Source organism: Mesoplodon densirostris, chromosome 16 (genome assembly GCF_025265405.1).
Source record: "Mesoplodon densirostris isolate mMesDen1 chromosome 16, mMesDen1 primary haplotype, whole genome shotgun sequence".
In the NCBI taxonomy this organism is placed as follows: domain Eukaryota; kingdom Metazoa; phylum Chordata; class Mammalia; order Artiodactyla; family Ziphiidae; genus Mesoplodon; species Mesoplodon densirostris.
In genome coordinates this window covers 28,624,750-28,651,045 of record NC_082676.1, presented here as the reverse complement: position 1 = coordinate 28,651,045, position 26,296 = coordinate 28,624,750, and the positions used below count along the sequence as shown (strand labels likewise).

The 26,296-nt window shown below is 47.3% G+C and overlaps 1 protein-coding gene across 1 annotated transcript; it reads left to right on the top strand.

Moving 5' to 3' along the window:
- Positions 1-894: 894 nt before the first annotated feature.
- On the top strand, positions 895-26,296 carry FKBP1A (FKBP prolyl isomerase 1A). The gene is made up of 5 exons (XM_060078372.1): positions 895-1,076; positions 1,156-1,203; positions 19,443-19,555; positions 23,106-23,270; positions 25,203-26,296. The coding sequence occupies exons 1-4, from the start codon at positions 1,040-1,042 to the stop codon at positions 23,232-23,234; spliced, it is 327 nt and encodes a 108-aa protein (XP_059934355.1). The 5' UTR covers positions 895-1,039; the 3' UTR covers positions 23,235-23,270; positions 25,203-26,296.

Genomic DNA, 26,296 nt, shown 5'->3' with positions numbered 1-26,296 from the left:
GGAGCACATGCAGGGAAATCCAGAGGATTGGTCCACATCTGCCTCCCTCAGGTCCTAGACTGTGTCACAATGCTCCTTCTGGCTGCAATGCCTCTACCTGTTCCTTCTGCCTCACCTGCCCCAACACACACACAGCTGGTCAATACGTTCCGACCTTGACTAAACCTGGCTACCCCAGGGAAGCAGGTCACCACAGTCCACGTTGTTAGGCATCTCTATTTCATGTCCCTCAGAGCACAATGCCATGAACCGCTCTCACAGTACTTACAGATTTGAAACTTTACATTTACCTGCGTGGTTGATTGTCTCTTCCTCGCGAGACCGTAAGGTCTGTAATGTCAGGTACGGAGTTTCCTTTACCCACGTTTCCCCAGCACCTAACACAGTGCATGGCACAGAGTAGGTGCTCAATAAGAATATATGTATGCAAGCTGTGAATGGATGAATGAATGAATGAATTCGGATTAGAGAGGACAGGCTTCATGCAGGGCAGTGTAAATGCTGACGCCTCCTCCAAGGCAGAAAAACAGAACTCAGAATCGTGACCCACTGATTGAATGCTAACGCGAACGCACATTGCTCGGACCTCTCACAACCATCCTTTTCACGGGGTAAGTGCACGGACTTATCAGTCCCCCGGTCAGTAACTGGTAACTGGCCGACCCCCAATTCTGACTTCCATTTCTCGGATGCGGCAACTGGGTTAGAGATGCCTGCCCGGCTGGAAAAACGAAGAAAGGAAAGGTAAGAGAAGCCGCCCGGCCCTCCGGAACGACCGCATCCGGAGGCCTCGGGGCTTCCGGGCTTCCCGCCCCCCTGGCCCGCGGCCCGGGCTCCGGGGACGTGCGCGCCGTGTGGGGCGCGCACGCAGGGCGGGGCTGCGGGGGCGCGCGCGTGCGCAGCCGTTCCGCGGAGGGACGAGGCACAGCCGCGGAACCGCCGCCAGATTCGCTCTCAGTCCACGCCGCCTGTCGCGCCGGCCGTCGCGCCGCCCGCCTGCCCCGCGTCCGCCGCCGCCGCCGCCGCCGCCGCCGCCGCCATGGGAGTGCAGGTGGAGACCATCTCCCCCGGAGACGGTGAGTAGGTGCGCCCAGCGGCCTCGGAGTGCCCCGGCTGCCGCGCGCATCCGCTCACCGCGCCCGTCTGTCTCCTCAGGGCGCACCTTCCCGAAGCGCGGCCAGACCTGCGTGGTGCACTACACGGGTGAGTCGGCGGGCCCGCGGGGTGGGGTTGGTGGGCGGCCAGTGCGGCCTGGGGGCAAAGGCCCGGGGCGTGGCGGCGGCGGGCCCGCGTGGCCCGAGGCCGAGGCCTGGGCGGTGGCAGCGCCCCCGAGGGGACGGCATCGGGCCTGCGGAACCCCGGACGGTCTGAGCCGGCGTGTGCGAGCGCTGATCCCGGGCCCGACGTTATCCCGCACTTCGGAAGCGGTTCTGTGCCTCAAATGCTGCCGTTCTGCCCACAGCGCGGATGGGGAAACTGAGGCTTGGGGAGGCGAAGTCACTTTTCCAAGTCACACGCTCAGGAATGGGCAGAGCGCTGGCCAAGGACCATCAGAGAAGATCTGTATCATTTCTGTGTCCCGGTTGACACCCTATCCCCGCTTCCTCCCCGCCCTTCGATGGAGATAAGAAGGGCGAAGTAATTCCCAGTCCGTGGGAATTCAGCCTCTTCCCCGGGGAACTCGGCCCTGCGCTGCGGGTGGGGAGACGTCCCCCTTTCTAAGTCATTGCTCTGGCCCAGCCCGGCCTTGGAAGAACCAGATCTGCACGGTCTTTTTCCTCTTCTTACTTTTGAGCCACTTCACAAAACCATGCCTCCGTGGCAGTGATGGCCCAGGCTGACAGAACATGTAATTTAGCCCCCCAACCCTTCTAAGAGTAGAGACCTATCCCCATTCTAAAAATAAGGAAACTGCGGCCCAGTTAGGGAAACAGACAGTACTGTAAGCCAAAGGAAAAATTAGACTCTCAGCCACAATTCTAACATGACAGTCATATGCCTGGAGACCATCTTTTACTCCATGCCCTTACAAGGTCCTCCTGGGTTGTACTTGGTGGGGGGGAAGGGAGGGAGGAGGCTGAACAGGCGGAGACTTCTTAGCTGTAGGGGTGTGCTGGTGATTGGTGTAGCCCCAGTTGTTCATGTGAACAACCTTCCCTCCCTTTCCTCCTTCCCCTTTCTCTGCTTTCCCACCCTTTCCTCTGTTCCTCCTCCTCCTTCCTCTGTTTCTTCTCCTTCCCTCCCTTTTCCTCCTCCTCCTGGGTAGTCTGTAGGCAGTTCTGACCCCGCTGCTCAGGGATTAGCTTTACCCTTCTCTTCCAGGTGATGGGGGGGAGCCCCCTGTTGAGGGAAATGACTTTCTTTGGGAAGGAAAAAAAAAGCGACTAACATTCCCACCTCCTGTGTGCTTTTAGTTCTCTGGCTTTTTTATTCCTCTGGCCCTTCTCCATGTGTAGAAAAAGAGGCCGGGGGTGGAGGGAGTTAGGGACTTGAACTTTTAAAAAGGCTACCAGAGGAGGAGGAGGTACTGAAACCTGTCTTCATGGGGAACGATCTCATGCCTGCAAACGAAGCTGGAAAGTGGTTTTGATGTTTTAAATGGCTGTCTTTGTAGACCCCAGTCAGCACCTAGGAGGTCTGCTGGAGGAGAACCTGCTAAGTTTGGTTGTTTTTGATCTGCAGGATGCGAAGGGTAACAGTTGCCTTTTACAGTGCTGGGTGAGTGGGCAGTTCATTCAGTTCCCACAGCCAACTGGGGCAGAGACAGGGACTCAGAGAGATGATGAGGTGACTTCTGACCCCTTCTCCTCCCAGTTTGTAGGTAGACACATTAGGATAATTGGCTACACCTGTCCCCCTCCCAAGTCTGTGCCTCTTGTCCTTGGATCACCCATCTTCTGGTGCTGATGGTAGGACTGGACACCCACATATAGGCAGAACAGCATTTCACTGTGCCTCTCGGTGAAGTGTCCCCACACAGCATGTCTGGAGCCTTTTCCTAAGAGAACAGATGGTCGTGGGACCCAGAGCACCATCAGGGCTCCCAGTGCCTCTTCTCCAAGTCTGTGTTTTCCTCGAGGGCGGCACCCACCCACATGTTCCCAGAACAGCAGCAGGACCCTGGCATGCATTAGGACAAAAGCTTTCTTTTTTATTTCATTTTGATAAGCCCTACAGAGACGCCCTGGTGAGAAGCCAGCCCTGCCTCTCATACTCACAGAATAGGCTGTTCTTGGGCAGGCGGCTTTGTTCCTGTGGGTCTTTGCCACCAGCCTCCCAGAAAGAACCCATTTGAGACCTGTGGGGGCGTGAGAGGAATGAGTAGGCGCTTTGAGATTTCATCTAGAGCAGTTATGGCTTTGAAGGCACTGGGAACAGAATCCATCTCGAGGGAACATGGTGGGGAGTATCATAAAAACCTGGGGGTCCTCAAAGGCAAGAGGCCCACTGGACCTTGAGAACGGAGAAATTCTCATGATGCTCCTACTTTTCATCTGTGTTTTTCTCTACCTGCCTGCCTCAGTAGTCTCCTGTTACAGCTTTCTGTTTTCCTGCTTCTCCCAAGTCGTAGATGGTGGACGTTCCTGCCTGCCCACCCACCCTCCTCCCACCCCTGTGCCCCGTTCCTGTCTTCTTCTGCAGAGCTAGCTCAGATTGCTTGGCTGTGTGGCTCCAGTGGTTACAGTTCCTAGGAGGGAGGATCTCATTGACCCAGGTTCAGGTCGGGTGAATACTCTAGATCCAGTCCGCTCTGGCCAGGTGTCTGCTACAGCTGATTTGGGGGCAGCTCCTAAGAATTAGCATCGGAAGTAAGGAAGCCACAACCTTCTCTCGGTCACCAGAGATATGATTATCACAGACTGACTTTGACCACATGGATGTTTTAAATGCTACTGGTGGCTGCCAGCTGTATCCTGGATGCTACTCTCTGGGCTCCCTCTGGTGCCTTCTGTGGCCTCTGGCAGAGCACAGCCTGAGCTCCGCCCCAAAAAAGGCCTGTGCCGCCTCATCGTAGTGCCAGAAGGGAAAATGCAAACTGTACTGTCGCCAGCCAAGCACCTCCTAGTAGCATGACAGGTGGGCATTGAGGTGGCAGGACGGAGGTGGAATGGTAATCTGCCACACACGTGCTTTGAGGGTCAGGTGGATCCTCATGGCTCTCTCCTTGCCTCCGGTGACCTCATCGTCTTTATAGTTGCGCTTGTCCTGACACACAGCAGCCTGATGTCCCTTCTACTCACATCAGCGGCCACGTGCCTGCCATTGTCAGAGCAGCCTCAAGTGGATTGAAGACTCCTTTTTTTATCGTTGACATCTTGTCCTTGGGATCGGGTTTAAGTTGTCTATAGCCTGGCTTCTGACTGAGAAAAACCAAGGCTCTCTTGGCTTCATCTCCTCAGGAGGTCCACTTGGGAGGGATGATGCAGCTCCCAGGGCAGGTGTGGTCCCTTTCCTGCAGCCGCCCCCCCTCCCCACCCCAGCCCCTTGCTTTTCTTTAGCCTCTGTCTCCCCTCTCCTCTCTGCTTTATTCCACCCACTCCCCTGCTGGGTGTTTCTTGGCTGATGATCTGATGTCTGGAGAAAGGCTCGCCCCCAGCAGAGACTGCTCAGATGGATTCCACGATGTGTGGCGGCTTCAGGCAGACAGGCTGTAACTGTTTGGGCAGGGCCACAACAGGACCCTTTTCCTTCCGATAGCAGATTGAGCAACAGCAACCAGCCAGGCGCAGGGACACGGCCAATGATCTAAACAAAGACCTGATCTGGTGGGGATGAGAGTAATAGCACGAAGGTGTGACACGTCAGGTGGTGAGAAGCTCTGTGGAGAGAGATTAAAGCAGAGGACCTGGGAAGGGGCTTTGCTGCTTTTAGTGAGGGTGGTTGGAAGAGGCCTCTGACAAAATGACATTTTAATATTTGCCCAAAGGAAGTTGGGGAGTGAGCAGTGTGGCTGTCTAGGGACCAGTGTTCCAGGCAGAGGGAGGAGCTCCAGCAGAGGCCCTGAGGCTGGAGCATGCTTGGTGTGTGAGAGGGACAGTGAGGAGGCCAGCATGGCTGGAGTGGATTGTGTGAGGGAGAAAGTGGCAGGAGATGAGGTGATGGTGGGGCCTTGTAGGTTGTTATCAAAACGCTGGCTTTCTCTCTGAGATGAACCATTAGAGGGTCATGAGCTGATTTGGACTTTAACAGGACACACTGCATTCTGGCTACTATGTGGACTCCTGGTGGCAAGTACAGAAACAGGGCCCTGGTTGTGTCCTGGGTGTATAGCGTGTGCAGAGGTGGTACCAGGTGGACAGTGATCCCCAAAGAAGATGTGGGTCCTTTGCTGGGTTCAGATCTTAGCTTGGGCGAATTGATCTGCTTTTCTCAGCTTCCATGTGCCATCTGTAAAATGGGAGTAACAGTGCCTGCTGTGAGGAGTTGCTGGGGGCAGGTGCATTCTGGGATGGGCAGCAACAGTGACGCTGTTACTGCACATAATCTCATTAAAGGTCCCTGCGTCTTAGGCACTAAGTGGTGTATTGTCCCTGCAGTTTAGCACTGGCAGAGTTGGATAGGCTGAGACCTTATCACCCTTCCATTTCACAGATGGGGAAATAGGTAATTATAAAAAAGAGATGAATCTGAGTGAGGATTCACCTCAAAACAGGCCTACACATTGCCTACAGAATATATTGGCTAAGAAAGCTGCAGTTGTTCTCTTCAATTTGGGGACCAAGGGAGGTTTTTAGTGTTTGTTGTTGTTTCTAGGTGGGTATGAGAGGGGCAGGGTTGGGCTACACCAGCTTGGCTGTGTGAGCAAGTTAAGGTGTCAGCCCTTTTTCTCCTCAAGTTTCCTTAACATAACTGGATTTTAACATTTTGAAAATAGACCTTGCTATGGAAGCATTATTTTCTTTCCTCTGGGACTGTGATTACCAAAAAACAGAATCACACAGATGCCAAGCTCTCTTCTTCCACAGGTGAGAGCAGAAGAAGGCTCACTTGCTTTAAATGAACCAAAGACCTCATAGTATTGTTGCATCTATGTGCAACTCTTATTTGTGAAGTTGTCAGACATAGAGAAAAATCAAAAAAGAATAATAGGGCTTCCCTGGTGGCTCAGTGGTTGGGAGTCCGCCTGCCGATGCAGGGGACGTGGGTTCGTGCCCCGGTCAGGGAAGATCCCACATGCCGTGGAGCGGCTGGGCCCGTGAGCCATGGCCGCTGGGCCTGCGCGTCCGGAGCCTGTGTTCCACAACGGGAGAGGCCACAACAGTGAGAGGCCCGTGTACCGCAAAAAAAAAAAAAAAAAAAAGAATAAATACCATGTGCTCACTACCTAGATTCCACGATGGTTGACATTTTGTCATATTTGCCATTTCTCTCTACTTATAGGTATATGTAGGTAGATATCTATGTCGGGTTTTTTGCTGAGCCATGTAATTTGCAGACATCATGATACTTCTCCGCTAAGTTCCTGAGCATGCTGTAAGAATGAGAGTATTCTCCCTATCCTGCTACTGGTCACATCTGAGAAAATTTTAAATGATTCAGTAGTATCTAAAGCCAAATTCATATTGAATCTACCCCAGTTGTCTTCACAGTGAAAACCAGATTTCAGTTGAGGTTCAGTTGGGTATTATGTCTGTAGTAACAATCTAGAAGAGTCTTCACACCTCACACTGCTTTTCCAAAGAGAGAAGGCTTATTATCTTATAGAATACCCCATGTCTGTCTCATTGTTTTCTCTTGGTTGTTGTCTAACTCCTTCCACTGCCTTGATTTCCAGTAAACTAGGAGTTGAAATGTCTAACTAGTTTCTGGTTAAAACATTTTAACGTGAAGACTTCTTACAGAATGTTGTGCACTTTGTACTCAGCACACCGTGGGGAACATCACTATTTGTAATGCTAAATTTGATCTTTTTTGTGAAGGTGCATTTTACCCTTTGCAATTAGTGGGCTGTCTGTGAAGTGCTTGGACATCCTCCACGTTCTCTGCTCCTCATCAACCTTTCACCTACTGGTTTTTACATCAATTGATGATTCTTACCAGAAGAAACTATTTCATTGGCATTTACGAAGTGGTAATTTAAATTTTTTTTCATATCTTCTACATTTATTAACTACCATTCTACTATTACACAGGGTAAAACTTAATTCTTTAATCACCAATCACCAAGGTCAGGAATTGGCTTTATAGTCATCCCGCATGGTGACAAGGGACTTCCCCCCCCCCCCCATCTATTTATTTGTTTGTCTTTAGTATACTAGGAACTCACATATTTTACTTGGAGCCTTAAAATCATAGATATACATTATTCTTTTTGATACTCACATTGTCCCAAAATTGGCCAGTAGGAGCCTCTTCAGGCAGGCTCCAGTACCTTTTTGACATGCTCCCACTATTTTTTTTTTTTTTTTTTTTTTTTTTGCGGTACACGGGCCTCTCACTGTTGTGGCCTCTCCCGTTGCGGATCACAGGCTCCGGACGCGCAGGCCCAGTGGGATGGCTCACGGGCCCAGCCGCTCCGCGGCATGTGGGATCCTCCCGGACCGGGGCACAAACCCGCGTCCCCTGCATTGGCAGGTGGACTCCCAACCACTGCGCCACCAGGGAAGCCCGCTTCCACTATTTTTAATCATTTCCTTGTTTTACTTCTCTGATACTGGCATCAGTCACCTCTCCAAAGAGCTCTGGTTCCTTTCAGTGGGTCTCATAGACTTTTTTTTTTTTCATTAACAACTTTATTGGGTATAACTTATACCATAAAAATTTTAACTTGAACATGTTTGGTGGTTAAAAACTGACTTTTGTAAAGTACTGATTGAGTTCATTGTATCTATAAACTCATTTGTCTGCCTTGGAGTTTTCTCTAAAAATAGTATTGTCACCTGCTATTTCCCATGGAAAAGGCCAGGGGTGTTTTGGATAACTTAGGCATGTGTTATCCATTTCTCCCTTTGGTGCTCGTGGCAGTACTTGTTGATTCGTATTTCTGTTTTTCCTTTTTTTTTTTTTTTTTACCTACTGAGGAACTCAAGTGAGTCCTTGCAGTTCTTCCCTCAGGCCCCTTTAACTCTGGCCCGATAAACTCTAGCAGTATAAAGAGCAGGAGGAGGAAAGGGAGAGAAAAGGGGATAATCAGCTCCTGGATGCTGCTGTCTCTGCTCTCATTGCCTTTACTTTTCCCTTCCCAGGAGCTCAGGCCACCCTGGCCTGCATTCAGTTCCCCAAACACACCAAGCTTTCCCCCCAGGAAGGTCTCTGCCCCTGTGCTTAGGTGCAGCCACACTGCCCCCGCTTCCCACCACATGGCAGGCTCTTCTTGCAGCTTAAATGACACCCCCTCAGTGGGTCTCCCCTGACCCTTGACTAAAGTGTGTCTTCGCACATGCACACACACTCACGCCTCTGTCTCCAGCAAGGCTCCCGTCCTTTGCTTTCCTCACAGGCTGCGTGTAGTTACCTCTACCCTTTCCCCAGGAGACTGCAGGCTGCAGGAGGCCAGACCCACACAAGTGGTGTTCTCCAGGTTCTCTCCCCGTTGGTGCCTGGCATGGAGTAGGTACTCAGTGACCATTTTGAGTGGTCAGTTAGGACCTGGCATTACACTCCAGCTGGAGTGTAGAAAGCCCACATTCCTGTTACGATTGGTATCCTACTTCTGTTGCCTTTGGGTTAGAATAAGAAAGAGAATATTTACAACATTTTGGACTTTGCCCAGTCCCTGTGGATTGATAAAGTTGTAACCACTCCTTCCTCTCTCACCCACACACACAGGTCAGCACACCAAACCTTTCCCTCAGTCATTCGACAAATGTGTTAGGAGCTGGGCAGGGCGGGGAAGCCTCAGCCTTGCCCTGGAGGTGCCTACCCTGTAGGGAGTGCCTTCCCTTGTGCTTAACATTATAAGGGAAGTGCCTTGAGCAGCCCACACTTGGGGCTAGAAGTACGACATGGTCTTGGATGTGTGTGGCTCAGTCAGGGGCTTGCCGGGTGTGTGCAAGGCCTGGTGGGGGCAAAGGTGCCTTTGATTTTTCTACAAGTGTTGTTGACCATCTGTTATATGCAAGGCACTGTTCTGGGAACCAGGAATACAGGCGTGAAGAAGGCAGAGTCCCTGCCTTCATAGATCTTAAACTGTAATGGGAAAGACAGATGATAAATAGGATTAATAAGCAAACATTAGACATTAGCCAATAGTGCTGAGGGAACAGGAACAGTTGAAACTTTAGATAGAACAATGAAGGTGACATTTGAACAAAGACCTGAAGGAGGTAAGGGAGTAATCCGTGTGAGTGGGTAAGAGCATTTTAGGCAGAGGGAACAGCAAGGTCAGAGGCCCTATGGTGGGAGTATTCCTGGTGTGTGTATACAGAACATAAGAAAACAGTGTTCTTGAGTGGAGAAGTGTGAGAGGAATCAGAGATGAAGTCAGAGAGGTGGTGCTGTGGGGTGGCAGCTCTTACAGGGCCTTGTAGGCCGTTGTAAGGACTTCAGCTTCTCTTCTGAGTGAAATGAAGAACTAGGGGAGGGTTTTGAACACAAGGGTAATAGGGTCTGACCTGTGTTTTAAAAGAATGTCACTCTGGCTGCCATGTCAAATTTATTTATTTGTTTGTTTGTTTGTTTGTTTGTTTGCGGTACGCGGGCCTCTCACTGCTGTGGCCTCTCCCGCCGCAGAGCACGGGCTCCGGACGCGCAGGCTCAGCGGCCATGGCTCACGGGCCCAGCCGCTCTGCGGCATGTGGGATCCTCCCGGACCGGGGCATGAACCCGCGTCCCCTGCATCGGCAGGTGGACTCCCAACCACTGCGCCACCAGGGAGGCCCTGCCATGTCAAATTTAAACTGTAGGAGAGCAAGGGCAGAAACAGGGAGACCAGCAGGGACTTACTGTAATAATCTGGAGCCAACCTCCAGGATTCATGCCTTTAACCATTATACCTGACAGCTCCTGCCTCTGTGTTTTCTGGAAAACAGAAAAAAGAAAAAATTCAAGATCATGCATATTTCTACCATTTCCAGATAGCCACTGTTAAGTAGTGTTTCCTTTTGTGCATCTCTTCCCTACCCCCATGAGACATAATGTGGCAGTCTTCTTATATTGTGATAAAATAGAAAATGGAAAGGCATGCCCACCAGAGCTTGCATTCTGGTTTGCATCCTGCAATTCTGCGCATGGGCCCTCCTTTGAAAATATACTTTTGGTCATAGAACCTAAAGGAATTTAACCAAAGGTTAGAAGCATTTTCAGAAAACAGATAAGAAATGTTCTTGCACTTTGTGTGAAGGGGAAGCAGAAGCTGGTTCTCTGTTTGGGTCGGAATTTGACTCGTGATCATAGCACGTGCATGGGGTTCTCAGAATTCCAGTTCAGGAAGGCTACCCTGAGTTCAACTGCAGAGGCCCGGAAGTGGAACAAAGACATAAGCTTTGAATTAATGCCTCATTGTGTAGAATCTCACCCATCATGATTGGGACAAGGGGATAGTTGATGTGTTAATCATAAAAGTGACTTGGTTTCTCTAAACATTTTATTTAAATCCAAACATAAATCATTTACTAAAGGGCAGGGTCTTTCTTTTAGGGTGGGTCTTCTGGTGGAGTTTCCTATCAAGGTTCTTGCAAAAACTAATTTTGGCTTCTTTAAAGTAGAGCAAGGACTGTTGTGAGGTCATCTAAGTGCCAAACCTTTCCAGGTTTTTAAGACTTCTTTCTCCGAACATACATTTAGTCTCATCCACACACAGTTATTCACTAGCAATATTTTTTAGTGAATTGCCTTATTGAGTATTTCCAAAATATCAGCTAGGACTGCTCTTTTTCTGTTCACACTCATATTTCATTTATTTATATTATCTATCTTCAGTAAGTATAACTGACATAAATGGATTTGGGAATAAACATAGCTGATTGACCCTTAGAAAGCATAAAACTCACGTGGGAAAGATGGAGTGAGGATGAGCTAGAGACTGGGGCACGAAGGAGCTTTCACAGCCCGAGGCTGTGCAGGCTGTGGTTTCTATAAAGAGCCTCTGGCCAGGCAGCTCAGTAAACGGTAGTTGAGAGAGCTTCTGTATATAGTAAGGAGGAAGGGAGGCAGCTCAGCCTAGGTCAGTGTGCCCATCTGTGCCTAGGTCAGTACATCCATTTGGGGATGTTCCAAGTGGCTTCAAAGGCAAATCTTCAGAAAAATTGGTGATTTTCAGTTTGGTTCCCCTACCACCATTCAACCGTTGCACTTTTTGTACTCAAGAAACTACCTGGTATTGAGTTAAAAGTAGAAATCCTTTCTCCTTCTCCCAACTGTAAATGGCAAGAATTTTAATATAGTTTTGAAAGTTTGGGGTTTGGGATATTCTGTTTTGTTGTTGTTGTCATTGTTTGGTTTAGGTTTGGGTTTTTTGTTTTTTAGTTTTAAAACTTGCCATATTTAGGGCCCTGTAGAATGCTGCCTGTGAAAACCACCTGCAAAGATTCATCAGCTACTGAAAACCACATTGTGAGTCATGAGCTTTAACTACAAGTGGTGAGGCCATAGCTTCAGTGCCTTCTTAAGTCATCTTCCTTTACCCGGTAGAGGGTATTTGCGGACTCTGCCTTCTACCAAGCAGGGTGCCCTAGAGGTGGCTCCTTTTCTGTTGGATTGTAAGTGAAATGATAAGCCAGGGGTGCTCCTTGGGTCTTGTGGGGTTTTTTTAAGATTTTTTTGTTTATTTTATTTATTTATTTATTTTTAATTTTTAATTTTTTTTTCTACTTTTTGGCTGTGCAGCATGTGGGATATTAGTTCCCTGATCAGGGATCGAACCGGGGCCCTTGGCAATGAGAGACATAAGGACTTCAGCTTCTATTCTGAGTGAAATGAAGAACTAGGGGAGGGTTTTGAACACAAGGGTAATAGGATCTGACCTGTATTTTAAAAGAATGTCACTCTGGCTGCCATGTCAAATTTAAACTGTAGGAGAGCAAGGGCAGAAACAGAGAGACCAGCGGGGACTTACTGTAATAATCTGGAGCCAGCCTCCAGGATTCATGCCTTTAACCATTATACCTGACAGCTCCTGCCACTGTGTTTTCTGGAAAACAGAAGAAATAGGATTAATAAGCAAACATTGGACATGAATAGGAGAGCAATGAGAGCATGGAGTCCTAACCACTGGACAGGCAGGGAATTCCCTGGCCTTGGGTCTTAACCACTGCTTCTATGACATGGGCTGAGCATCAGAGACACAGTCCGAGGGACCTTTGCACAGCAGCTGCTGGCCAAGTCTGCCTCTGCTGGTTCATTTGGAGCAAGAAAGAACCCTCCCTAACAGATGAGCAGCAGAAAGAGCCTAAAGAGCCAAGCCGTGGGAGGAATGCTGCCGGGGAGAGGACCTGGAGACTTCCCCACACTCATGCGCGCGCTCTCTCTGTTTTTTTAAAGCCCTCCTGCTCCCTCTCCAGGGATTTGAGTCTGGTTCTTCCCCCAAAGAACAGCTAAAACAGTTTGGGAGGAGACCCAGGCGAAGGTGATGTCAACTGCCTTCCAGCCAGAGGCTGCTTTAACAGTCCCTCAGGCAGCCATAGCTTTCACTCTTTTCATGGCCTTGTGCTTTTAACTGGAGACCCCCCAAATTTTCACATTTTTCTTACTGACTAGTAATTTAAAAGTGCCAAAAGTAAAATCTGCCATTCTGGGACTATCCCTCAGATTCTTCTTACCATATAGGGAAGAGGTCCAGAAATGGAAGCCTCACGCTTGTCCTGCTCATTCTTAAAAATCATGCAAATGAAGCAAATCGAAAAGCGCTCATGAGTGCCAGTGTTGTGAGTGCCAGGGGTTGAGTTGAGTGCCACAGGGACATAGAACTCTGAGTCCAGGTCTGTGACCTTGAGCTGCGTTCAGTCAGGAGAGACGAGAATTAATTCTTGAAATCGAGAATACTTGGCTATCCTAGGCAATTTCTGGGTCATGAGGTATAGATTTGTGTGGAATCAGAAGTGGAATCAGTCAGTTCTGCAGATAGAAGGTCATGCTGGTGATCCAGGTTTTTGCTAAGAGTGGCTGTCATGTCTGAACTGTAACCTCAGTTGCCTTCTCTCAGCAGAGCGTGCTTTCTCTAGGAAATTACAGTACTAACTTGGCAGGTGGTTTCGCTGTTCAAGGGCTCCAGGTCCTGGCACGGAGATGTCCAGAGTTAAAATGGGAGCAACTGCTGAGGCTTGACTTGCTGCCTGCTTTACCTGCTCCTTCCCAGACAGAGGAAGCACCTGCCATCCACTGCCAGGTTGGGTGAAGGAGGTAAACATATGTAGGATTTTAGTAAATCTCACTTGTTTCCCTTTCTCCCCGTTTTTTTTAAATAACAGTTTTACAGAGGCATAATTGACATGCAGTAAACTGCTGCTACTTAGCGTGTACAGCTTCGTAAGTTTGGGTATGTTTCTTTGTTCCTCTTTGAAACCTCCCCCTTCTTCCCATCGCCAGCAACCCCTGATATGCCTTCTGTCAGCATAGGTCAGTTTGCATTTTTCTGAAGTTTTTTATAAGTGGAATCATATAGTATGTACTGTTTTGTCTGGCTTCTTGCACTCAGCATAATTATGTTGAGATTATGTTGTTCCATGTGTCGATAATTCATTCGTTTTTATTGCCAAATAATTTTCTATTGTATGGATATATTTGGTTATCTGTTCACCAGTTGGCAGATGTTTGGGTTGTTCCAGTTACTGGCTGTTACAGGTAAGTCTGCTGTGAACGTTTGTGTAAATAAGTCTTTTTGTATAGCCGTAAGTGTCATTTCTCTAAATATCCAGGAGTAGAACGGCTGGGTCAAATGGGAGGTGTATGTTTAACTTAAACGGCCAAACTTTTCCAAAGTGGTTGTTCTGTTTTAAGTTGCCACCAGCCATGTGTGGGAATTCCAGTTCCCCGATATCCTCACCCGTACATACATAATATGATGAGTCTTTTTAGTTGTGCTCATTCTAGTCGGTAGTAGTCATACTTCCTAGTGGTTTTAACTTGCATTTTTGTAATGATGATAAGGTTGAACATCTTCATGTGCTTACTTAATATTTTTTAATCTTTTTCAGTGAAATCTATTCAAATCTTTTGCCCTTTTTTAATTAAGTTGTTTTCTTGTTGAGTTTTGAGGGCTCTTTTTGTATTCTGGACACAAGTCTTTTATGAGATATATGCTTCTTAAAGATTTTCTCCCAGTCTGTGGCTTGACTTTTCATTCTCTTAAAAGTATTTTTTAAAGTGCAGAAGTTTTCATTTTTGATGAAGTTCATTTTATCCTTTATGGATTGTGCTTTTTAACCTCATAATCTAAGAACTCTTTGCCTAACCCACAGTCACCAAGATTATTTCCCTATGTTTTCGTCTAGAAGTTTTATAGTGTTCATTTAGAGTTGATTTTTAGTTGATATTTGATTATGATGTGAAGTATAGATCCAGGTTTTTACTTTTTGCCTACGGATATCCAGTTGTTCTAAAAGCCCACTGTATTTTTCATCTCAGGCATTGTAGTTTTCATCCCTGGAAGTTTGACTTAAATCTTATTGTCCTTCTCTGCTAATTCTAACCTCTGTATCAGTTCTGAGTTGTTTTCAGTTGATTGATTAGTTGCATTGTGGGTTGTGTTTTCCTGCCTCTTTGCATGCTTGGTCATCTTTGGATGCTAGACGTTGTGAATTTTATGTTTTGGGGTGCTGGATATTTTTATTCCTAAAAATATTCTTGAGCTTTGTACTGGGAAGCACTTAAGTTACTTGGAAATAGTTTGATCCTTTGGGGTCCTGCTTTTTTTTTTTTTTTAATTTTAATTCTTCCTTTCTTCCTTCATTTTTTAGCCGCACCACGCGGCATGCGGGATCTTAGTTCCCCATCAGGGATCAAACTCACACCCCCTTCAGTGGAAGCAGGGAGTCTTAATCACTGGCCTGTCAGGGAAGTCCCTGGGGTCTTGCTTTTACGATTTGCTAGGAGGGTCCCGAGCAGTGCTCAGTTTGGGGCTGATTATTCCTCACTGCTGAGGCAAGATCTTCCTGGGTTTCCTATCCAGTGCCTCATGAACCATGACTTTCTTCAGTCTGGCTGATGGGAACAGGCACTGAGCCCAGCCCTGTGTAAGATCTGAGCACTGTTTCTTCTAAACCTTTTGGATGCTCTTCCAGGCCTTGAGAAGCTTCCTCAAACACGTGCATTGATTAGTACTGTACTGAATGCCCAAGGGGGACCTTCTGTTTACCTCTGAGGGTCTTCCTCTACAGCTCTCTCCTCCCTGGTACTTGTCCTGTGGACTTGAGCTCCGTCCCACTTTCTTCTCCCTGGAAACTCCCAAGGATATAAGCTGGGGCAGTCATAGGGCTCGCCTTGTTAGTTTCCCATCTCTCAGGGATCACAGGTTTTCATTGCAGTGTCCAGTGTCTTAAGTGTTTAACTATTGTCTGGGTTGTTTCTCTCTCTTCTTTTCATTTCATTTCTTTTCTTTTGCTTGTTGCCTTTTTGTTTTTGTTTTAATTTTTGGTTGTTTAGTTAGGAGGGTAAATCTGATCCCTTTTCCTCCATCTTGGCCGAAACTACTGGTTTTGATGTCACAGCTTCTCTTATGTTCTGCATTCAGTACCGACAAACCTAATTCCCACTCCAGAAAGCACTGTATGCACATTCATTCCTGCTTCTTAATGGACATTGCTTCCTCTCTTGCATCACCTCCTTCCTCACCCTGCAAGTTATAGCCATAAAGAAGGTGGTCTCTTCCTCCGCATTGGAGAAGCCTTTTTTCTAGAACCTCCTGGCCCCCTTAGCCTGTGCCAGTTGTGTGACATCCTGCTCAGATCTTTGGATATCGTTTACCCTTTGGACTTAGATTATAGGAAATTCCCTCCTCACATGTAAGGAACCCATTACCAACACCACCACCTAACTGTCCCTGTGAAGATTTCTTCTCCGAGGAAGTAGGTGAGATTGACAGAGGATGACCATGCTCTCAAGTTCTGGAGTGAGGCTCACGTCAACTTCCCAGGGACAACAGCTCATCCGAAATAGGGTAGGAGAATAAGGATCCTTGGCAAAGCTCCTGCTTAAAGCCCCTTTAGTTAGGAATCCTGTATCTTGGCTTTTATGGTTTCTTTTTGCCCCTCAGTGTCCCAGAAAAACTTAAGGGGGATATTTTCCCAGACCCACAGTCTCTGCACTGAAGAGCATCCACTTCTCCAGTTTGGCTCAGCAGCAGGTAGAGGCTGAGTCTCACCTGTGCCCCTAGCCTGGTACCAGTCAGACAGTTGAAACATCTCACCTTCAGGCAAAGCAGGATGGATGCATATAACATCTAGAAGTTGCTTGGCAATGCATTTGATCAGGAATAAAAGGAAAGGAAAGTGCAGGGAGTCTGTCTCAGTACCCAGTGGTTTTTATTGCAATCAAAATACGATCTTGGGCTTCCCTGGTGGCGCAGTGGTTGAGAATCTGCCTTTCAGTGCAGGGGACACGGGTTCGAGCCCTGGTCTGGGAAGATCCCACATGCTGCGGAGCAGCTGGGCCTGTGAGCCACAACTACTGAGCCTGTGCGTCTGGAGCCCGTGCTCCGCAACAAGAGAGGCCGCGATAGTGAGAGGCCCGCGCACCGCGATGAAGAGTGGCCCCCGCTCGCCGCACCTAGAGAAAGCCCTCTCACAGAAACGAAGACCCACCCAGCCAAAAATAAATAAATAAATAAATAAATAAAATTCAAAATACGATCTTGCTCTGATTAGGCACATGTTCAAATTTGGTAGGAAATAGTATAATTCTTTTGTAGGTATACTGTATTTTTTTAAACTGAGTTGCAACCCATTAATGTATCATGAAATAAATCTAGGGAGTCAAAATCAGCAGTCTTTTTAGAAATGAGAAGTGCATCCCACATAGTAACTGTTACATGTAAATTTTGCTTCATTTATACACATTTATGTGTGTACTGGGTCCTGACATAACACACTGGTCTGTCGTCACAGTGATAGCTCTTACTGATGTGGGTTGTTGAGTTCCATTTCTTTGTTACTTCTCTCATGGCAGCGCTACAGTGGGGTGTACTAAGTAAATGTCAAATAAAATATTTACCTCATTCCAATTAGGTTACTTTCAGTTGCAAGTAACTGGAAATCTGACTTAAGGCAAAGCAGATTTTTAATCACCTCAGAATGCAGGTCTTAAAGGAGGTGGTTTGGGGCTGGTTCAGAGCAATGGGACTACCATTCTGGGGTTCCTGGCTGACTTTGTGGTTACAAGGTGGCTGCCATGGCTCCAGACATCACATCCTCACATGACAGCTGCAACAGGAAGGGAGGGCAGGAGCTTTCTTCCTGGATGTGTTTCTTTTTTTTTTTTTTTTACCAGTGAGGCAGGTCTTTCCTGCAAGATTCCAGTAGACTTCACAGTTGGTCCAAGTGCCCAAACTGGCCCATACGGCCACCTCACACCAACTCTGGCATAGGAGGAAGGCTTGGATTGATTCCAGTTCATCTCCTGGGCCAGGCTGTTGCTGCTCCTGGAAATTTGATGTTGTTAGGATGGGGGGTGGGGGTGCTGGGTCTGGGTTTTCCAAGGGTCTGGAATGTGCTACAGCCTGTGTTTCAGGTGCCCCTCTGGGCAGGTTTTCTCTTTTGAGTTTTGTCCAGCCAGCTTTGCAGATAGTCAGGACTTAGAGGCCAGAGACCACCCTCCCATCCTTGGCTCTTTCCCACGTGGCTTCCTCACCTAGTAGTTACCTGTCTACCGTGGCTGCTCAGGAAGCCCTGGGGCTCTACTCAGGGTCTGCTCTAAAGAGCATAGACCAGGAAGAGGCTAGTTCTGGTCTTCAGTCTCCTCTCACCCTTAATGCTGAGTTCAGTTGGGGTGGGGTCAGTGTATGAAGAACTTGAAATGGGTTAAAGGGAATGTCCGTAGTATTATGGAAAGTGGAGACCTGGTCTTCTCCCAGTTTCTCATTTATAAAAAACTATTCAAGTCCTGCCGTTTGTCATTCCTTTTATCAGGTAGTGATTGTGTTCTGGTAAAGGAGGAGCTACATTTACACCCCAACTTGTTAGTTCTGGGGTGCCAGTTCCTGGCTCTGCACTGACTTGGCAGGGGTAGATCTCCATCCTCCTGTCTCCCTCTCAGTCCTCAGCTCCAGGCTTCAGGCAGTGTCAGCACCCACTCTGCGCCCAGGACATCTGTCTCCCCTCCTATTCTGTTAGGACAGCAATTCCTTCCCCCCTCCCCCACTCTGTTTCCTATTTTGTCAAAATACAGAAAGTCTGGTAGCTGTGATAAAGCTGTCAATTGAGCTCTGCTTCCCCATTCCACCTACCAGTGTTGACATTGTTTTTTAGGCTGGGATTTCCCTCCACCTCTGAAAACATACAAACACAACAGACTTCTGTGTTTTGCTGGGTCTTCTGAGTGTTGCTTAATTTAGAACCATGGTGGCTGCCCAATCTCTGCCTCCAATGAAATCAGCTTTGTGTTAGTTACATGTCAGCAACTGGCTGGGCCCTTCCCGTCTAGGATCCTGGAGTGAGTTTTCAGGACCTCAGTGACAGCTATCACAATTGGCTGATACTGGCTTCCGGAGAAACCAATGTGATGGTCTTTTTTGATCAAGGAGTTGCAGGTGTCTATTCGTCTTTTGTCGTGGCACTCACCCACTGGCATCTCCATCTCTGGAATGCCCCCTTTTAGTCGAGGTTGACATTATGGGTTGTCTCGCTTCTGGGAAACTGGAATAGTAGAATGAACATGGTTTTTGGATTTATAGCCTAGCTTTACAAGTTCACTTCTCTCTGCCTCAGTTCTGTGAAATGGGGACAGTGCTGTGGGAAGGATTGAATAAGTTCATATGTGGAGAGTGCCTAGCCCAGTCTCTTACTCGTAGTGGAAACACTGCCCACAGTTTAGCGTCGTTAGCAGTTCACTGGTGAAAGGTTTTTGGTGTCTTCCAATGCCACTTCTCCGATTCTCTGATTCTCCGACACCAACTGGTATCCTACAGTTCAGTTAAGTTCTGACACTACCCACATTTCTGTAAAAGATGACTAATGAATTGAGGAAGGAATATGGCTTCTTGCACATGGAGTGACTTTGAGCTGTTGTGTGTGCCTAAAGGGCCCACAGTTACTCTGTCTAGGAGGAAACCCACAGGGTGCTGGGAATTCCTGCTAGCAGTGTGTCCACTTCCCCATTCTCCAGAACAAGGTAGATTGCTGCCTGCCTCTGTATCAACTTACTGCTTGGAGCTGGGGAAGAGCGTTCACAAGCCTGGAGTAGAGGGACTACCCCAGCTCCTCAGAGGCCCACTGAGGACACAGGAAATCCTCCTAGGACACCCTGCCGGGCCCTCCAGTGCTGGCCCATGGGACCGGCACTCTGCTGCTGACTCTGACTTGCCTCATGTCATTACTCCTCGTTGCTCATGTTACAACTGCCCTTTTCCACAGGGATGCTTGAAGATGGAAAGAAATTCGATTCCTCCCGGGACAGAAACAAGCCCTTTAAGTTTGTGCTGGGTAAGCAGGAGGTGATCCGAGGCTGGGAAGAAGGGGTTGCCCAGGTATGCTCTCCGTTGTTTCGTTGTGTTTCCTAGTGTCTACTTCTTAAATTACGTTTATAGGTAGGAAAATTTTTACTCTTAGCTCTCTCACCCAAATAACTCCTTTTATTAATGTATCTTGTAGAATTTCTTTAAGTGCCCCCCCTTTTTTCTTTTAGACCCCCACACACATTGTTCTGTGCTTTGCTTTTTCACTTAATCCATCTCTGATACTTTATATACCAGGACATAAAAGAGGAGGAAGCTCTCCTCCTCATAGAGCTACATAGTGTAGGCAGACCTCAGAGATATTGCAGGTTCGGTTCCAGACCACCACAATAAAGCAAATCTTGCAATAAAAGAAGTCACGTGAAGTTTTTGGTTTCTGAGGGCATATTAAAGTTATGTTTATACCGTACTGTAGTCTGTTAAGTGTGCAATGGCGTCATGTCTAAAAAAACAATGGACAGTTTACCCTTGAACAATGTGGGGGTAGGGGCATCCCTCCCCCACCCCCTGAACAGTTGAACATCCACGTATAACTTTACAGTCAGCCCTCTGTGTCTACAGTTCTTCATCCAGGGATTCAACCAACCACGGATCACGTAGTATTTAGTATTGAAAAAAATTCACGTTTAAGTGGACCCACGCAGTTCAAACCCGTGTTGTTCAAGGGTCAACTGTACATACCTTAATTAAAAAATATTTTATCGCAAAAAAATGCTAACCATCATCTGAGCCTTCAACAAGTCATAATCTTTTTGCAGTAGTAACATCAAAGATCACAGATCGCCATCCAAATAATAATAATGAAAAGGTTGGAAATACTGAGTGAATTACCAAAATGTGGCAGACATGAAGTGAGCAAATGCTATGGGAAAAATGGCACCAGTAGATGTACTCAACACAGGGTTGCCACAAACCTTCAATTTGTAAAAAACACAGTATCTGTGAGGCACAGTAAAATGAGGTGTGCCTGTATTCCCTGTATTCCCTTGGGTGTGCTATAATTTATTTGACCAGTACCCTGTTGATGGCCATTTGGGTCATTTCCAGTATTTTGATATTGTAAACAATACTGCAGTGACTCACCTTGAATGGACTTTATTTTACGTTTGTGCAAGTGTCGCCATAGGCAAATTCTTAAAAGTGGAGTGAGTGGTTCAGTGGCTGTGTGCACTGGATTTTGACATACGGCCAGGTTGCCATCTGTGGGGATTACTCTGAGTTGCCACCAGCGGGCTGTGAAGGTGCCTGCTCCTCCCAGGCCCTCCAGCACGGTGTGTTGTTAAAAACTTTTGGCTTCAGGACAATATAATGAGTGAAAAAGGTTATCTCGGTATCATTTTAATTTGTGTTTGTCTTATTGTTGACCATGTTGTGTAGGACCACTTCTGCGAGGTCAGACTCACGGAGAGAGTCATTTTGCTTGTCTTAAGTGTGTTTCTTCACCTCTCACCTCTCACCTCCAAAGTTGTGTAAACAGCTTTTGTTCTGCCAACTCTTCAAAATTCCCAGTAGATAGTAGGGGACCCAGGGTTGCCAAATTTCAGTTGGATTTTATCCTTCCACTGAGCCCAGGAATTTTCTTCTTGGCACTAACCAGGTAAAGGGATGTTTACGGTGGCCTGAGACCCAGCGAGCTTTATAATAGGCCCTGCCACGATGGATGAATTATCTATTTCCTCTCACCAAAGAGAATTGGAGATTTAACCAGTGTGGAGAGAAGGATTTGTCTTTCTCTTTTCCAGAATACACTTTGCTCTACTTCCTCTATAAAATATCACTGATTTATCTCCAAATAAACTGCTGAACTTTCAGAAACTTTAAGCTGTCCCATTCCCGGGTGTCTAGATTTTTGTTCCAGCATGACTGAGGGTTGGCAGTACAAAAAGGAGAGGATCTTTGTGGCTTACTTCCCTTTGGAAACCTCTTCAACTATACCTTTCTGTCCCGTCCTGTTCCCACCCCAGAAGTCTGGCAGGCTCTTGGGTCTGTAGCCCATCCCCCATCTCCCGTGCCAACCATTGTCCACCCCACAACTCATCTTCTGTGGCTGTTCCAGCGCTGGAACAGTCCTTGCGTTGTGTGTTCCAGGAGCCATAGCTGCCCCCAAGATAGTGTTACCAGTCTATTGCACATGCCAGGCTTGGTGAGGCATGGCGGGGTGTTGGGGAGATGCCCAGTCTCCCCCTGCACCCAGGGTTCTTTGGGTCAGTCACAGCTCTGTTACTTGTGAGAAGTCTGGGTGGTCTGAGACCTACATAGAGCATCTTCTTTTAAACTCCTCTGTAGAATATTTATTTAGCAACTAAGTTAAAAGCACAGGAAGAAGGGGGGTTGTCTTGTGCCCCTTTTCCTATTCTTTTGATGTTGTGTTCTGGTTTTCTGTGTTTACAGGTCTGCAATCCTGCCACATGTACTATTTTGGCAGCTTGCTTTTTTCATCTAACGATGTGTCTTGGACATCTTTCCACGTTAGTATAATTAAGGCCACTGTATTCTTTCTGTTGGCTAACCCGTGGTGCACATGTGCTGTGAAACCACTCCCCTTGCAGTGGGCATTTGGGTTGCTAGCAGATTCTGGAAGTGGAATTGCTGGGTAAAAGGATATGATTGTTTTGAATTTTATTAGATTAAGCCATATGCTTTCAACTGTCCTTACTACCTTGGTCCAACATGTCCCAGTTTCTGAGGGGAGCTGTAGGAAGTAAGCCTGCAGCTTTCTCTTCAGTCACCATCTCTTGTTCTGGGTCAGAGAGCCAGGAACGCACGCATGGAGACTTAAAAAAGATAGGTAAAGGGTGGGAATAGAGCAGAGAACCTGCTCACTATTCAGAAAATAAATATTTAAGCTTGTGTATTTGATTAGAAAAATGAAAAACTACAAATACATTTTAATAAGTGAAAATTTTCCCTCCACCCTCGGTTCTCCCCATAGAGAAATGGTGGTATTATTTGTGTCCTTCCAAAGATGTTTTCTATTTATACAGGCAGGTATAAATATATACTTTACTCTTTTTCACACAGTTGGTAGCATGCTGCTTTGTACAGTGTAGTTTGTACCCCAGAAAATCATACTGTCTTTTTTAGTTTTTCTGTATTTCTGAGTACAAGTATAAATCTAGAAAGTATAGAAAAGTAGACTGCCTCAAATATTACTTTCTGTGTGTTTTCTTTTAAAGCAAAGTTTTGATCAAAGCACTCCTTTTTGAAGAGCATAGATGCCTCTAGTGACAGGCCACTGAAGGATTAGGTGGTGACACTTCTAGAGTGATGGCTGCCCAGAGTCAGATCAGTGAGGCCTGGACAGAAAGCTTGAGAGCCTGATGGTTCTGGAGTCGAGAGGGATTTTCATCTGCTGTCGGCTACCTTGGAGCCAGATATAGGGCTCATCCAGCCTGATCGCCTACCTCCACATCCCATAGAGGGCGTGCCCGCTGCCCAGGCAGCCGTGCAGTCACTGGAATGTCCTAGTCACACCGTCCTGGCAGGTAACCACAGCTCTGCTTCTTAAGGAGACATTTGGGGGGTGCCTCAGCTCATTCATTCTTCCTTGCTCTTTTCACAGATGAGCGTGGGTCAAAGAGCCAAGCTGACTATCTCCCCAGACTATGCCTATGGCGCCACTGGGCACCCAGGCATCATCCCACCAAATGCCACTCTCGTCTTTGATGTGGAGCTTCTAAAACTGGAATGACAGGAATGGCCTCCTCCCTGAGCTCCCCATTCTTGGGTAAGGAACTTTGTGCTGAAGGACCTTCCTTTAACTCCCTTTGCTCCTCCCACGTCATGCACAGTGTTTGATGAGCATCAGAGAGAACCAAAAATGCCATGGTTTTTTTTTTTTTTTCTGTTTACATTCTTCCTCTATTGGCTATCCTTTCAGTTTTAAGTGTACACCTTGGAAAGGGACGGCATGTGCTCTTGAAAGAACTCATGGGGATGGGGCAGCTGATGGTAGCTGTTTAAGTATTTTTATATGTAGCCTGTAAACTAAAACTGAGTTGGGAACTGGAAATATAGGCCAAATTTTTAGTGCCAGCATTTTAGTTCTTTAGAGGTAAGATTGGGATGACTGACTTTGCTTGCCCTGCCTAGTCTCTGCAGCTCCCTCATCCATACAGTCTGTGGTTACTGCCTGTTAGAGGATATGAGAGAGGCATTACCACCTGGGCCACCTGCCTCGGGGAGCAAGCCCAGGACACACGAGGACAGACAGCAGGCCAGCTTGTTATCAGTGGGTTGAAAGGTGAGGCCTAAGGATGCTTACGAAGTGTAAAGGATGCTCTCAGTCTAGGAGAGGCTCTTAGGGACCTAAGTCAGCGTTTCTGTGCAACAAGTGAGGAGACTGAGGCCCAGAGAGAGAGGCCTTACTCAAGGTCACATCCAGACAGTGGCAAATTAGGACAGAACCCTTTCCTGCATCTCCTTCCTGGACCTTTTTTTCCTTCCTCTACCCTCATTTCTAGGCAACCAAACTCAATATCCTAATGGCACCTAACTTTTCGTGTGGGTATTAGAATCATAAAACACATGAATGTTTGTCATCTTCTTTCCACATGGCCCCAGACCTCTGCATTTGCTCCCCTCCCGCCCCTGGAACCAGAGGGCCACAGCCAGGGGCTGGGTGAGAATGCTTTTGTTTGAAAATGGTAGCAAGTGGCAGCCAGCCTGTTATGGAGTACCTTTGTCCTACTATGGACTTTTTTAAATAGAGGAGCCTTTTTTATTATTAGCTGTTTCCTCCCAGTGGTTTGATCCCTAAACACCTGGGTCATCCAGGCCTGGTCAGGTTTGAGGACTCTGGCTACTCCACTTGTCACTCCAGCCGGGAGGGAATTCTGACACTTTACAGAGCCTCTCTCTGCCCAGAGGTCTACACCTAGTCCCCACCCTGGAAAGCTGAGTCCTTTGAACATAATATACTTGAGGAAGCCTTGGAGTTACCCTGATTTGGGAACAGCCTTTCTGGAAATCTGGAAGGACAGGGGAAGGGGAGAAAGAGGGGAGAGAGGGCTGAATGGCTATGAGTCACCCTGGCCTAAGCCTCCCCACACACTGCCGAAGCACAGCTCAGAGCTTCTCGAAAGGGTCTTGAGGGAAAGCCCAAGGGCAAACCCAGAAGGTTACAGGTTCGAGTGAGTGAATGAAGACTGCAGACGTTTTCTCAGTCTGTTCAACATGAGGAAAACCAGCTTCGGGCTGTGCACATTAAAGCCCCTGGGAAGCTTTAAAGACTCTCTTGATGCCCAGGCCACCCCCCAGACCAGTTAACCGCCACCACTGGGAGTGGGGTCCAAGTGTTCAGGTTTTTTAAAGCCCCCAGGTGATTCCTATATGCAGCCAGGTTGGAGACTCATTGATAATCGGAAACTGTATTGTCAGCTGCATTGGTGGGCTTTGCCTCTCCTGCTATCCTCAGCAACAGAAATGTGACCTTAGGTTTAAAAAAACACAACCAAGGTGAGCAGGAAGGAGGCTGCTCACCTGGGAATCCAGCCCAAGCCCAGTGGGCCCTCCCCAGCTGGAGCAGAAGGGGCGAGGGCCAAGTCAGACCTCACAGCTGTTAGGGAAGGGACTTGGTGTGGCAGCAGCCTGTGGCTGTCCCTACTGCACCCAAAAAGCATTGAGTTGCTGGAACTCACCAACTTTCTGTCCCCAACAGATGTGCCATGGAAGGATCTGGCGCCTCCAGATGCGCACAGCGAGTCCGTACGGAGCTTTTCCTGATGTTCCACTACACTCTTTGTATAAACATCTTCCCTGACTGAATGTGTTCTGTCACCGGCTTTGCTCTTCCCCTTTCTCCTCGTATGTGTGTTGACCTGAACTATATGCCATAAACCTCAAGTTACCCATTTTAGTTTGTTTTCGTTTTGGGGTGAAGATTGAGTTTCAGTCCTTTGGATCTAGGTTTCCAGTTAAGTACTAGTCAAGTATTAACAGCACAAATAATGGGTTAACTTTAGAATAGGAATTGGTGTTGGGGGGAGTGCAAGAATCTTTATTTTATTTTATTTTTTTTTTGGATGAAAGTTTTATCTATTATATATTAAACATTCTTGCTGCTGCGCTGCAAAGCCATAGCAGATTTGAGGCGCTTTTGAGGGCCGAATTATTCTCCAAGTTGAGAGATGTCCTCGGGTTGAATTAAAAGCCCTACCCAAAACTAAAGTGGGAAGGGGAGAGCCTTTGCCTCCACTGTCCCACTCCCACCCTCCCCTTAACCCTCTGCCTTTTGAAAGCAGATCATTTTCACTGAGATGTTGGACACTACAGGTGTGTGTCACCAGGCCAGCAGGGACCTCTGAAGCCTTCTTCATGGCCTGGCTTTTTTTTTTTTTTCCATCCTGTGGTTTTTCTAATGGATATTCAGGACTTTTGTAATCTCATAGCTATCCAGGCTCCACTTCCTAAATTTTAAGAACTTTAATCGAAAGTTAAATTGAAGGTGCTGTTTGTAGACACTTTAACACCCATGAAAGCCCAGCCATCATGACAAATCCTTGAGTGTTGTCTTAAGAAAATGATGCTGGTCATCACAGCTTCAGCATCTCCTGTTTTTTGATGCTCAGCTCCCCCTGCTGATCTCAGAGTTTCCTGGCTTCTCCTTCTTCCCTCTCACCCTCTGCTGTCCTGTGTAGTGATTTGGTGAGAGAAATTGCTGCCTACTCGCCCACCCCCACCCCACCCCCTGCACTACATATGAGTTTCAAGTTTTATTATTGCAATAAAAGTGCTTTATGCTGGCTTTTCTCA